The sequence below is a fragment of the Alligator sinensis genome, unplaced genomic scaffold (genome assembly GCF_000455745.1).
Source record: "Alligator sinensis unplaced genomic scaffold, ASM45574v1 scaffold849_1, whole genome shotgun sequence".
Lineage (NCBI taxonomy): Eukaryota > Metazoa > Chordata > Crocodylia > Alligatoridae > Alligator > Alligator sinensis.
This window is the reverse complement of record NW_005842271.1, coordinates 90,157-102,834: the sequence shown is the minus strand read 5'-3', so window position 1 is coordinate 102,834 and position 12,678 is coordinate 90,157. Positions and strand designations below refer to the sequence as shown.

Here is a 12,678-nt window from a genome sequence, read left to right as displayed (position 1 = left end):
ATATTAGAGCCTAGAGAACTGAGGCTCAGAACTTGTCTCTTGCCCAAGTGGAGGAGTCAAGGGGAGATGAGGCACTGACTTAATGGTGATGCATGAGGATTAGGGTAGGCAAAGTACATGCAACAAGTGTAAGAGAAGAGTGGCTGAGGTTTCTGGTGTACTTTTAAAGGGATTCTGCAAAGGAGCAATAGATTTGGTGGTCAAGGGGAAATAACTGATGAATTTGGAAGCATGGAAATAATAAAAAATGGGTAAATTGGACAGGAAAAAAGAAAGATATTGTTGCCTTTGTGGAGGAGAGGAACTGATGTCAGGATGAAGAGGTAGGTTAAGTTAACCTTCAGAGCTAGGCTAGGCTAGAGTCCCTATGTTTTAATCTGCTCTCTAAATCCCCAGCCTTCTTCCTGAATCACAGGTTTCCTTGGCTAACTGCTGGTTAGGTTAATGACAAGAGTGAAATTCCTCCTCCCTCTCCACCCACACCCTCCAACTACTTGCCAGCCAAGCACCTTCACTGCACTCAGTGCATTTCTGTCACTGTCGGAGACGAGGAGCAGTGAGCAGCCAGCAGTGTAATGAGCAGGGATCCTAGTTTTCTCTGTTCGTAAATCCCCAATTCTATGATTAAAAACCCTAAAATCCACATTTTTCCATTCTTAAAATGAAACGCCACTATATAGGTATCAGTTGAACACAATGTTTTATTGATATATTTACAATTTTAAAGCAGTGTGGAAGCCTACCTATGCCTCAGTCATTATAATAAAATTAATTCTAAATACCTATACATTTTGGCATTTGATTTGGGGTTTTTTATCATGGAAAATCAGAGCTTCCCCTGCCCTCTTCACTCATCAGGACATAGGCCCAGCTGTGGCTGCCGTCCTCCCTGCCCCCACCACTGCTTTGTGGTGCTGAGCAGCCCTGATACGCCAGTACCCTGCCCATGCCCTTGTCCCTCACTCCCAAGCCACAGCCCTACAGCCCTGCTGGTGCCCCTCACTCCTGACCCACAGCTGCCTGGCCCTTCCAATGCCCCTTACTCCAAATCCACGCTCCCCCCCACCAGCTCTGTTGGTGCCCCTCACATCTGACCCACAGGACCCTGGCCCTACTAGTGCCCCTCATTCCCCACTCACAGTCCACCCATCCACCCAGCCCTACTGGTGCCCCTTCACTCCCAACTCACAGCCCCCTGGCCCTGCCAGTGTCCCTCCCTCCTCAACCCACATCCCCACTACTGCTGATGGTGTCCCTCATGACCTGCAGTCTCCTGCCCCCGCCTGCCCCCGAGCAGCACATCAGAGCAGGCTCCCCACACGTATGAAACTGTGCATCTGGGGATGATGAGGACTGTATATTATGGTGTTCATGGCAAAGGTGGGGATGAATTTTTCTGGCAGTTATGGAATGCTAATGTCTGTCCATACTACAAATTAACATTTGTTTTGTACCTTCACAGTGCTAAATCAATGAATGTAAGAGTTTGGTCAGACAAGCAATTTGCCTTGAGGTAAAATAGGTGGGGATTTACAGCATATCAGTTGTTCTACATTCTTACTCCATGGCTTAGCTTTCCCTTACCGCAGGATAAGAGTGTGCACATGAACAGTTATAGTAGAGCAGCTAATGCATGGCAACACCTTTGAGCACTTTTACCCTGTATTAAGACACTGTCATATGCTCAACACTCTTGTGTTGTTTTTGCAGCACAAATATGTGTAAACCCTAATCCGGGTATCTTTCATTGGCTCAAAAATGCTGTAGGCAGTTATTCTTCCCTGTAATGAGGTAGCCTCCTGGTGTTTTAGTGGAAGAAAGTTGCTCAGAGGCCCATTTTCTATCCAGCAGAGAAATCCACAGGTAATATAAAAACATTGTATTGGTACATTTTTCCTTGCACAGTCCCTCAGCAGTGGAGATGTAATAGCTTCTAGTCCATACTTTGATATTTGTCTTAAAGTTTTAAAATACTTTTACATTGGACTGCTCCGTGTGACCCAATCCCTAGCTCTTAAAAATATTCTTTTACTTTGTCTTTTGTCATCCTGCTTCATTTAATAAAATATGGTTTGCCTCCTTTGAGAAGACAAAAGAAAATATAAGGCAAAAATTGAAAGTTTTCCAGATTTTCAAAATGTTAGTGTGTGCTCAGCATAGTACAGCTGGAACTGGGAAGATTTGTTTAGTGAAGGGAAGGGTTAATGACATTTTCCAGGTATGAAATTCTGGGGATTTTCCCAGGAATTTACTACCATTATCTTTTAAAGTTCATACATACACTTTTAATGTTCAGCTAGGCAGACAGACACACAGTCAGCTACCCACCTATGAACACAGAACTGCAATCTCTTATCCTCCTTTTTGCCTTATGCCTTTCTGTGACCTCTGGGAAAGAGAACATTTAAAAATGAATGAATCTTCGTTAACCCTAGTGCCCTGATACCATTACAACTGAATGGAAGTGCAGTGTGGGCTGCAGAGCAGACTCAGCACACCATCACTTCCAGGATGGATGGCCGTGCAGAGCCACTGTGAGCCCAGCAGACTAAATATTCTTCTTTTAAATTTCACCTTCAGTAGCTAAAGGGAGAAGAGAAAGTTGGAGTGGAAGTGACCATGGTATTCATTAAGGTGACCGAGATATTCATTGAGGAAGAGCTACCAGAGGTTATGTGGGAGTGTCTAGATCCAAAAAAGTTGAACAGCAGCTGGTCAAAGATCAGTTAGCATATTCAGTAACACAGACTGTATGACCTAGACTCTAAGACCATGAGCTTTTGAAGCCGACACTCTCTCTTTAATATGTGTTTATGCAATATCCAGTTCAGTATGACTGATTTGACTTTGGACTTTTATCTGCTAGTGTGGGACAAATAATAAATAACCACAATGTCAACAAGCTGGGGAAGTTTGCAAGAAGATTTTTTTTAATATTGTGACCAAGATTGTAAATATGTCATTAAAACATGTGGCAAATTGTTTCTTCATAGGATGGCACTAGTTGAAAGAGTAGCTTAATATTCTTCCTGAAGTGAAAGAGATTTGGCTGTCTGACCATAGTCAACATAAAGCTATAAAGTAGCAATTTAAAAAAATCATAATTGTTTAGAGGAAATATTGTTTTTTGTAAATCTAATTTGGGAGGGTCATTTTATTGGATTTCCCAGAGTTAATATCAAATAATGATCAAAATGTGTCCGTCACCTTGTAAGACAAAAGGGCTCCTTCTAAGCAGAAATAGTAATTTTCTTTGCTTATTTCATTTGCTGATAACTCTTCAAGCACTGTAGAAGTAGTGCGTTTCTATTTTTAATTATTTACTACATTAGCAAATTATGAACATTGGCATCTGAGCTGTTATATTATGGGACTGTGTGGCTGGTGATGGTTTTTGCAGCTGAGCACCAGTTGGCACATACAGTTTTCTACAATGCTTAACTCTTAAATAAGGATTTGTTGATGTGACAGGACATATGTTGGGAGACTGTCATCATCTGTTAAAGTTTATGAGGTACATTCCTGTTCCCTTATTAATAATGTGTATTCTTTGCTTCACTGTGTCCCAGGAATTTTCACTGTTTTGGGGTCAATTAAGATGTATTTAACAGATTTTGTTTGTTTCAGACCATTAGCATTTTCAATACAATTAAATCACTTATTTCTTTGAGAACAATCCAAAAGACAAAGATGCTCAGAATACACCATAAGTCAAGGCTCAGACTGGCAAAAAAAAAAAAAAGAATGACTGCAAAAATAAATTTGGAGAGGAAGAAAAATCTGAACTCTCTAACTGTAATGTGGGTTATGGAAAATTCACTGTGACTTTTTAGACTGCCTTTTAAATATGTGTAAAAGGTGACACTATGATACCATGCTCAGTAGGCCAGACCTGGCAGTATATTTTCAGGGCTGCTGAAAGTATACAGACCATAGCAGCTTTTTTTCTCTAGGTAGAGAATATGCTATGAGAATGTCGTCAGGTGTAAGCTTATGCAAAATGCCATTAAGATATTTTTCTGAAGGTCTTTTTAGAGGCCCTTTCTATATGATCCTTTCTTCTTTGTTCTACTTCTTGCCAATGATTAACTCATTTCTAAAAAAAAAGTCCTCATTGTAGAAGAGGCTTAGATTATACATTATCAGACATGGCACCTTTTACTGAGGGCAGATAGTTCAAATTTGGTGAGATTTGACCTGACAGAAACTTGGCAGCTTTTTTATGGACATAATATTGAGTTAGGGGGAAAATTGGACCTGTGGACATTTACCCTATTCATGGGAAAATGTCCACATCACAAGCATCAATGTGACTATAAATCCTGGCTGATCTTCCTTTGACAGTCTCAGCAGAGAGACAAAGCAGTAAATGGCCATGAAGGTCATCACGGTTTTCTCAGCTCCAGCAATTGCTCTAAATAATCCCTCTAAGTCAGGGTTGAGTAAAGTTGGCTTGAAGGGGTAAGGAAGCATCTACAGTCTATGCAATACCCGTTCACTACTTAATACAATATCTACATCTCCAGTGCTGCCTAGGTGACATTAGCCCCAATTCACTTTAAGCATTTCTTTCAGCGGCACTGAAATTTTTCCTGTACTTATATCAGATTTCCCAAGAACTCTCATTGCGCTGTGTTTATTCTCATTCATTATCTAGGCCCTAGTGTGCATGCTTCTACTTTCATCCAAGGAACACTGGAGAGGAACTCCTTTTGGAGTAGAGCAAATTGCTCCACAATCAGCCAAAGGATATTGCTATAAAGAGATGTGTCCTCCCTCTCTCGTCTCCAGCCTCCACAACACCCTCCCAGGAATGAGTGTCCCAGTGAAAGAGACAGTTGAGCTTAAGCCTGAGACTCCCACATGATTCAGAGGAGCGTCATTAAGCCAACAATATTTAACATTTATCCCGAGCACTTCCTCTTAGGGGACAAACTTTTCCAAGGATAGCACTATTAGTACTATGTTCATAAGTACTTCCCTTTCCAGGTCTGTATTCACAATATTGTTTGCAAAGTATTTTTAAAAGGTTTCCTTTAGTTTGAGAGATATATGTATCAATTTACACACACACACACACACACACACACACACACACACACCCTTATATAATTTAATTGTATAATACAATCTCTTAGATAGATACATATAGGATGCTCACACACATGTATATATGATATATAGATATATATAGATAGATATTGATATATATTGCAAACTAACAGAATTAACTGAGCTATTTTACAAGACAGTCTCCTAAATTTTATACGTAGGAGATTGTATTTTATCTAATTTTATAATACAATCTCCTATATATAGATATAGCTATAGATATAGCTATAGATATAGATATCTATAGCTATATAGATATTTTGATATATATAGATATATATAGGAAATTCTATACATAGGAGATATATATATATATATATAGATAGAGAGAGAGAGAGAGAGAGGAAATAATACTATATATATATATATAGGAGATAATACTATATATATGAGATTGTATTATAAAAATTATATAGAATTTGGGAGATTGTATATAAAATAGTATTGTCTTGTAAAATAGCTCAGTTAATTGTGTTAGTTTGCAATATATATCAATATATATCTATATATCCTATGTGTGTGCATATGTTTATATATCTATCTATATATTGTGTGAGTATCTTATACATATATACATACACACCCACACACACATATATATAAGAGATTGCATTATACCATTAGATAGAATAAAATCTCCTAAATGTAAAATTTAAGAGATTGTCTTGTAAAATAACTCAGTTAATTGTGTTAGTTTGCAATAAATAGAATGGACCTTTGAGCATTTCTTGCCTGAAAGTATTAAACAGTCTGCATCCGCTGATAGTACTGAGCATTTTGGACTTTATCTTGGGCCCCATCATAATTTGTTCCTCATCAAAACATGTAAATATTGGTTCTCCTGAGATATTTTTACCTAGTCTCCTAGGAGACATTCCAGTAGATGGCCCAATCTAGCACAGAAGTCCACAGACAGACAGTCTGGCTCCAATTTAGTGCCTCAGTACTAACGTAACTGAAGTCATTTATATGTTGATACTGAGAAGTGCTGTAGCTGATCTTGCCTCCTTTCACATTAGTAATATCTGGCTAAAGCTCATGCTTGCAAGGGCCAAAGGGCTGTTTTTTTATTCAACAAAATGTCTATGAAAAGGTTCCATTTTCTTTCTTTTTTGTATAGAGTATTGTAGGTAGAAGTTCAGTCTGTCTTATATCCATTTCTCTTGCAGCCACGTTCAAACCAGTGTATAACTACTGTAGATGATTCCTTTCTTCTTGCTTTCTTCAGGTCTTACCTTCTGTTCTATTCATTTGTGCCATTTAAGTTATTTTTATATTTTAGAATCTGTGTGTGTCCTTGGTATCATGTGGAAGACAATGTGGTGATTTTTAGGGGTTTTTGCCCTATTTTTTAAAACATTTAATGAAATAGACCTCAGTACACAAGGAAACCTACTTGTTACTCCTTCCTCTCTGCTGCTGTCTAGGAAGTGAAGAGCTCAACTGGGAAATATTAGTACTTACTCTCTACTGCTTGTGGTAGTAGTGTGGCTTCAGCGAACATATCTTGCTGGAATTCATTATTCTGAAATCAGCAATTGAATTAGCCTGAAGAAGAAATGAAGTCTCTTAAATTTAATTTTATATATATATGCAAGCCAGAATTCTGCACAGTTTTATCAAAAATGCAGTACAAGAAATCCAATTTCATAGCAATATAGATAACAATTATATAGCAATATAATATCCATCAGCTATGCCACAGACTAGGAGTAATGGCTTCAAACTTCAGCAAAGGAAATTTAGGCTGGAAATTGGGAGGAACCTTCAGAATATGAGGGTTGTCGAGTATTGGAGCGCTGCAAATTTGCAAAAGCAGGTTGGACAGACACTTAAGAAAACACCTTTAATGGGAAATTTAAAAACAAAAAATCATCCATAGGCTGGATTATGTTAAATATTGTCTAACCCAGAGGTGGCTAACCTGTGGTATGGATGACACAAGTGCCCCAGGCAGCCTCTGTGTGGCATGCAGAAGACTGGGGAGGGACAGGTAGCACAGTGACAGATAGGGGAGGGAGCAGAAAGCAGAGCAACAGATTGGGTAAGGGGAAGGGATTGGAGTGGCATGTAGGGAGGGGGCAGGATTAATTTGGGGAATACCTGCCAAAAAGCTTGGCCCCCACTGGTCTAAACCAAGACTATAGATTTTTATCCCATTACCTGGATTAGCTTTTAATGCTTTGTTTTTCTTTTTCCTACCCACCTTACCTCTTTGAGCTGTCTTCTCTCCTTTTTACTCCCCCTCTCCTCCCTTTGTCTTATTCTAATCACTGCTTTTTACTTAGAAGCTCTGCTTCCTGCAATCCCTTCACAGAATCTGATGAAGCAAGGTGCTGCTTATGAAAGCGTATACATTAGATTTAGTTAGTCTATATGGTGCAAATCTACCCTGCCTTGTGAGGTGTTTTTGTCAGGGATGATCCTACCTAGAGCAGGGAGCTGGACTAGATGACCTCATGAGATCCCTTCCAGCCCTACTTTCCTATGATCCTGTGAGTACATAAGGGTTGGGTGAGTGGAAAAGGAATGAAGATCGGCCTTTGTTGGGTGCCTGAAGTTGAAGCAGAAAGAGAGTTTAGTATTTCATGAGTGAGTCCCTGCAGTAAAGAGAGACCAGATGTTAGGGCAGGATGGGAGAATGAATCCGTATGGGCAAAAAGTATGGGTAGGAAAGTGGTTTGTAAAGTGAAACTTTCTAAAGTGAAACTTTGTTTGTGGGATAGCCAAGGATTCAGACTGACTTCCATGCACTCACAAATCATAAACACTGGAAATGGAAAAGACTTCCTAAGTTGCCTTTCCCTGATACAGTGTAGGATAATTCTCTATAATATAACACAATAGTGAGTGGCATTTCTCAGTCCAGTTTTACAGGTCTTCAGTGAAGAAACTTCCAACACTGAGCAGAGGAGATTGTTATGTAGCCAAGTGTTGCAAACTTTCTTCTGATCATCTGAGATGTAGAATGGCCCCATGGCTTGGGCAGTGTACTGGCTAACGAGAGAGAGTTTGTGTTCCTGGCTCTGCCATTGACTTTTTGTGTGGACTTTGACTAGTCAACTAACTGTCAGTTCCTTTCTAGCAATAAAGTTCTTTACATACTTTTGTAAAGTGTTTTGGTAGCCTTTAAATTAAAACAAAATATTCTTATTATAAGAAATATACCATTCCTTGTATTCATCTCCTGATGCCATTCCCTTCCTTTGTACAACCTTAAATAATGTATTTCCTCTTTAATAATTATACCTTCCATGAGCTTGTAAATGGCAATCATGTTTCTCCTCTACCATAGTTTAATCAAAGTATAAATATTTGGTTCTTTTCATCTTTCTTCATAAAATACTACTTCAGCCTCCTTGCCCTCAGATTTTTCTGATTAGTTTCTGAACTACCTTCCATTTGCCACATTTTAATTGTAACTTCATAATAAAATAGCTCCACATCTAAAGAATTAAAGAGAAACTCATTGCAATTTTAAGTTTTCAGTCTTGCATATAGCAACTTTTGAAATAATTGCAACATAAATGTAATGAAGAGTGAAACTAATTTTTCTTTCTTTCTTTTTCTAAGGACCCACCAATGGCAGTGACCCTTGGCCTGCGAATGGAAGAAATGATTTTTAATCTCGCTGATACACATTTATTTTTTAATGATTTAGAGGTAAGAACCAAAGACTTTAACATGACTATTTTATTCCAGTTTATGAGTTTGGCTACCCATGAACAATTTTCATACAACTGAATGTCTACTAATACAGATGTTGCTTTTGCATTTGTCCTGCTCTGACATACAAATTATACTGAGTTAAAAGTGATCGGATTTAGTGCATATCAGCTATTCTGTGGTAAATGTCATGTGTTCTCTGTTATCTGATAGTAAGTGAAAGCTAAAGCTTAACTTGGGTAGTTTATCCCTGAAGGAAACAGGGCCACATTGCTACAAGTTAGTTTCCACTGACTGGGGGAAAGGAGTGGATACACAAACATTTACTGTGGAACAGCTGATGCATGGAACCATCCTCCCCTTTAACTTGGTGTAATTGGTGTGTCTGTAAAAAATGCCTGATCAATTGGGGGCAGTCATATGACAGTAATTTTCAACAGTACCAGGTTACACACGTGAAGAATTGCCCTCTGCACCAGCACCTTGTTCTGTAGTTATTGTGTAGGTTTAGAAAAAGATGCTTAAAATGTATTGTAATTGTATCATAATGCTTAAAAAGTATCCAAATTCTATAGATTTAGTGATGTCCATGGTATCTTGCTGGGAAGGAGCACATCTGCTTCCCATTTCTTGTTCGTAAACTCAAATGGTATCTCTGCCTCAAAAGAGGCTACAGTCGAGGTTTCAGTTCTTTCCCCACATTTATGTGTTGCTAGTCTCGTGGCCCTGAACCACCCTTTCCTTCTCAGTGAAAGGAGAAGAGTTCTCACTGGAAGTGTCTACACATATATTTACACATGCCTACATTGAATGCACCTTTGCTTAAGGTGCATTAAGGCAATTTACGTGTGTGTCTACCCGTGGATGCGCTAATGTACATTAAGACACATTAAATTTAGGTGCAAATAGCTATGTCGCATTAATGCATGTGTAGATGCACTAAGGCACATTAATGCAGTCTATCCATTGATGCACATTAATGCACATTAGCATATCTACACATGCATGAATGTGACTTAGCTATGTGTGCCTAAATTTGATACCTGCTTTACACTTACATAGCCTTAAATTGCCATTTTTAAGGCACATTAAGAGTGCACATGTGTAGACACACACCCTTAATGCAGTTTTAAAATAGTGATTTTAGGCTAAGCCTGCTTAAAAGAGGCATGTGTAGACGAACCTAATATTCACTTGCAAAACTGCCTTATCAGGGTTTGACAATCATAACAACAGGCTTTGAGTAATGTGCAGACAGTTTGGATCATTGTCAATGGATGTGTCTACACCTGCATTAGATCTGGGAGCAGTTTACTCATAAGTAAACTACTCATGAGTAAATGCTCCTAAGCACGTGCCTACATGTGTAGGAAAGCAGAAGCAGATTTGCTGCTAATGGCAGCAAATTGGTCTTACTTCCTGGCACCCTGCAATGGGCACCTGCCACCACAAGAGGGGACTTGAGCCTCTCCCTGGGTGCTAGCTCAGGGGCTGGCAGGGAGCACATTTGTCCCTGCTCCCAGGGGGCTGCTTGCTGCTGGAGTGGGGTCAGTGTCCCCCTGCCTGATTGGGGCAGGGGACTTGGAAAGAGCTGCAGGGGAGGGGCAGGTCCCAGCTTCCTGCCCTGATTCACTGGTGGGACAGCTAGCTATGAGCACTCAGCTGCATGGGGATTCCCTGCCCTGCCAGGGGCTTGCTACTAGCTACCAGCTTCCCCACTGACCTGCTCCACCCCTGCAGTTCTTTCCAAGCCCTGTGCTTCAATCACTCGATTGGAGCTGACTGGGACAGTTCCCAGCCCCCGTTCCATGATTGCAGGGTAGGGGCTAGGGAGCCTGTTCCCTGCTCAGCTCCACGATCATGAAGCTGGTCAGGGAACAGGCTCCCCAGCCTCTGCCATGAGGGAGCTCCCAATGTTGGCCCTGTAGCTGTGGGGCTGGCAGTGGGAGATCCTTATCTCCTGATGCCAGTTCTGGGCCAGCGGGGCCTGATCCTGCAACAGTGGGGCTTGCACTGGTAGATCCTGATCTCTCATTACCATCCCTGGGACCATGGAGCTGGCACTGGGAGATAAGGATCTCCCAGCCCCCAGCTCCCTGATCGTGATCTCAGAGCAGGGGGGCTTGGAGCTCCTTGCTGTTGGGGCAGCGAGACATAGTCCCCACCTAGGCTCCAGTGACAGAGCCTGCCCTGGCAGCAGGCAGCTCCCAGGGGCAGGAAGCAATTTTCCACTGCCTGGTGACCAGCTGACCAGGAGCAGATTTGCTCCCATTCAGGCGTCTACATGACTGTTACTGTGCAGTTAGAAATTGCAAGTAAATTTGCTACTTGCATTTATAGGTAGCAAATTTACTCGAGATTAGTGAGGTTTACTATGCAGTAAGCATGTACATGTGTAGATGTACATGCTTACTGCACAGTAAACGATGTTACTTCACAGTAAGGTGTCTCATTTAGGCACACCTAACATCTGTAAAATCATAGAAATTGAGAACAAGCCCCCAGATATCTCCAGAGACTCAAAGCCAAAATCATTGTCTGCTATGTGCAGTGGGATTTCAGATCTAAAGACGCCAGGCAGGAAAGGCTCATGGGTAAATATGCCAAAAAAGACCCCAAACCCTTATTGTGATATTATTAAAATATTTTATTCCCTTTACTGTAACCAAGGAAGGAGACAGGCTTTGCTGAGCTGTGTCCTGAACCATCTGGATTCACTTTCAATTATTTTTGGTCCAAAAGACTGGAAATGTTCAGTAGGCGCATCTACACATGGCATTGTTGTTACTGTGCCATCCTTTTGGTACTAAATAATGGTGCAATAACTGCCCGTACTGCACTGTGCCAGTCGCACACAGTTATTTTTTAGCTGCTACGTCACCGTAGCAGCACACTATAATGAGGGAGAGCATGAGTATGGCAATATAGCAATGTAGTGGCAATATTGCCATGTAGTATATGGCAATATAGCTGTATATGGCAATATAGCTGACGCCCAGCCTGTCAACATTTTTATCCCAGTCATATAGTTAGACCAGTGATTCTCAGCTAGGGTGCCCCAGCATCCTGGAATGCCTCGAGATCCTTTCAAGGGTGTTGGGGGGCCACACAATGTTAGTACTGTTAGGTTTATAAGTGCAATTCACAATATAAGCCCAGAGATTGCAAAGAGAAATCCATAGTTGTGGGCTTTCTGAGTTCTTTGCAACAGAAGAGCTGCTTTATTAGTTCTCTGTAGTACAAAAAAAGTGAAAACATTTTCTGAAGGGTGATGTGAGTCTACCTAAGGATGCCTTGAGTCTATCCAGGGATGCCTCAAGTCTAAAAAGGTTGAGAACCACTGAGGTAGACTAAACATAATCAAAGTAATTAACCTAGTACACAGAGACTTCCTGTTCTTTGCCAGTCTCAAGGAGGTTCAAATCCTCATCTGCCCACCCACTTGAAATTCTGCAGCTTTTGAGTTGGCCCTCATTGTGTTTAATTTTTAACGCTTAGTAATGCACGTCCTCTAGAGATTTCGGGCAATCCAGTCTCAGTGAAGTGCATATTCTGCAGGCCAGTTTCCTGAGTGCCTGATACAGTCCTGTCGCTTTCAGAGTTCTTGCTAGATTTCTGCAGGTCCTACAGATATATCATTTCATATGGAATGATGGAAGTTTCCCCATCCCACCTCCCACTCCCAAGATCTGGTCCTGCTGAGGATTATAGATCTAACTCTTCAGTTCAGATTGTTTCTCCCTCACAAAAAATTGTTCTGAGTGAGGAACCTGCAACTCAAGCAAGGTACCCCTCCTAGGCTTTCCATCTGGAAGCTTATCCAGTTCCCCAGGCTCTTTGTGTCATGCACTGAGTTGTGTTCAGTTGGTGGGCTGGCCAAGCATTCTTCCTCATAGCCTA

The 12,678-nt window shown here is 40.8% G+C and overlaps 1 protein-coding gene across 24 annotated transcripts in view; it reads left to right on the top strand.

Moving 5' to 3' along the window:
- The window catches only part of EYA4 (EYA transcriptional coactivator and phosphatase 4), a 245,583-nt gene that overhangs the window by 212,182 nt on the left and 20,723 nt on the right, over positions 1–12,678 (top strand). For all 24 annotated transcript variants that reach the window (XM_025209220.1, XM_025209218.1, XM_025209210.1 and 21 more), the window contains one exon: positions 8,686–8,775. In XM_025209220.1, coding sequence (XP_025065005.1) covers positions 8,686–8,775 — 90 coding nt within the window. The remainder of the gene's footprint in view (positions 1–8,685; positions 8,776–12,678) is intronic.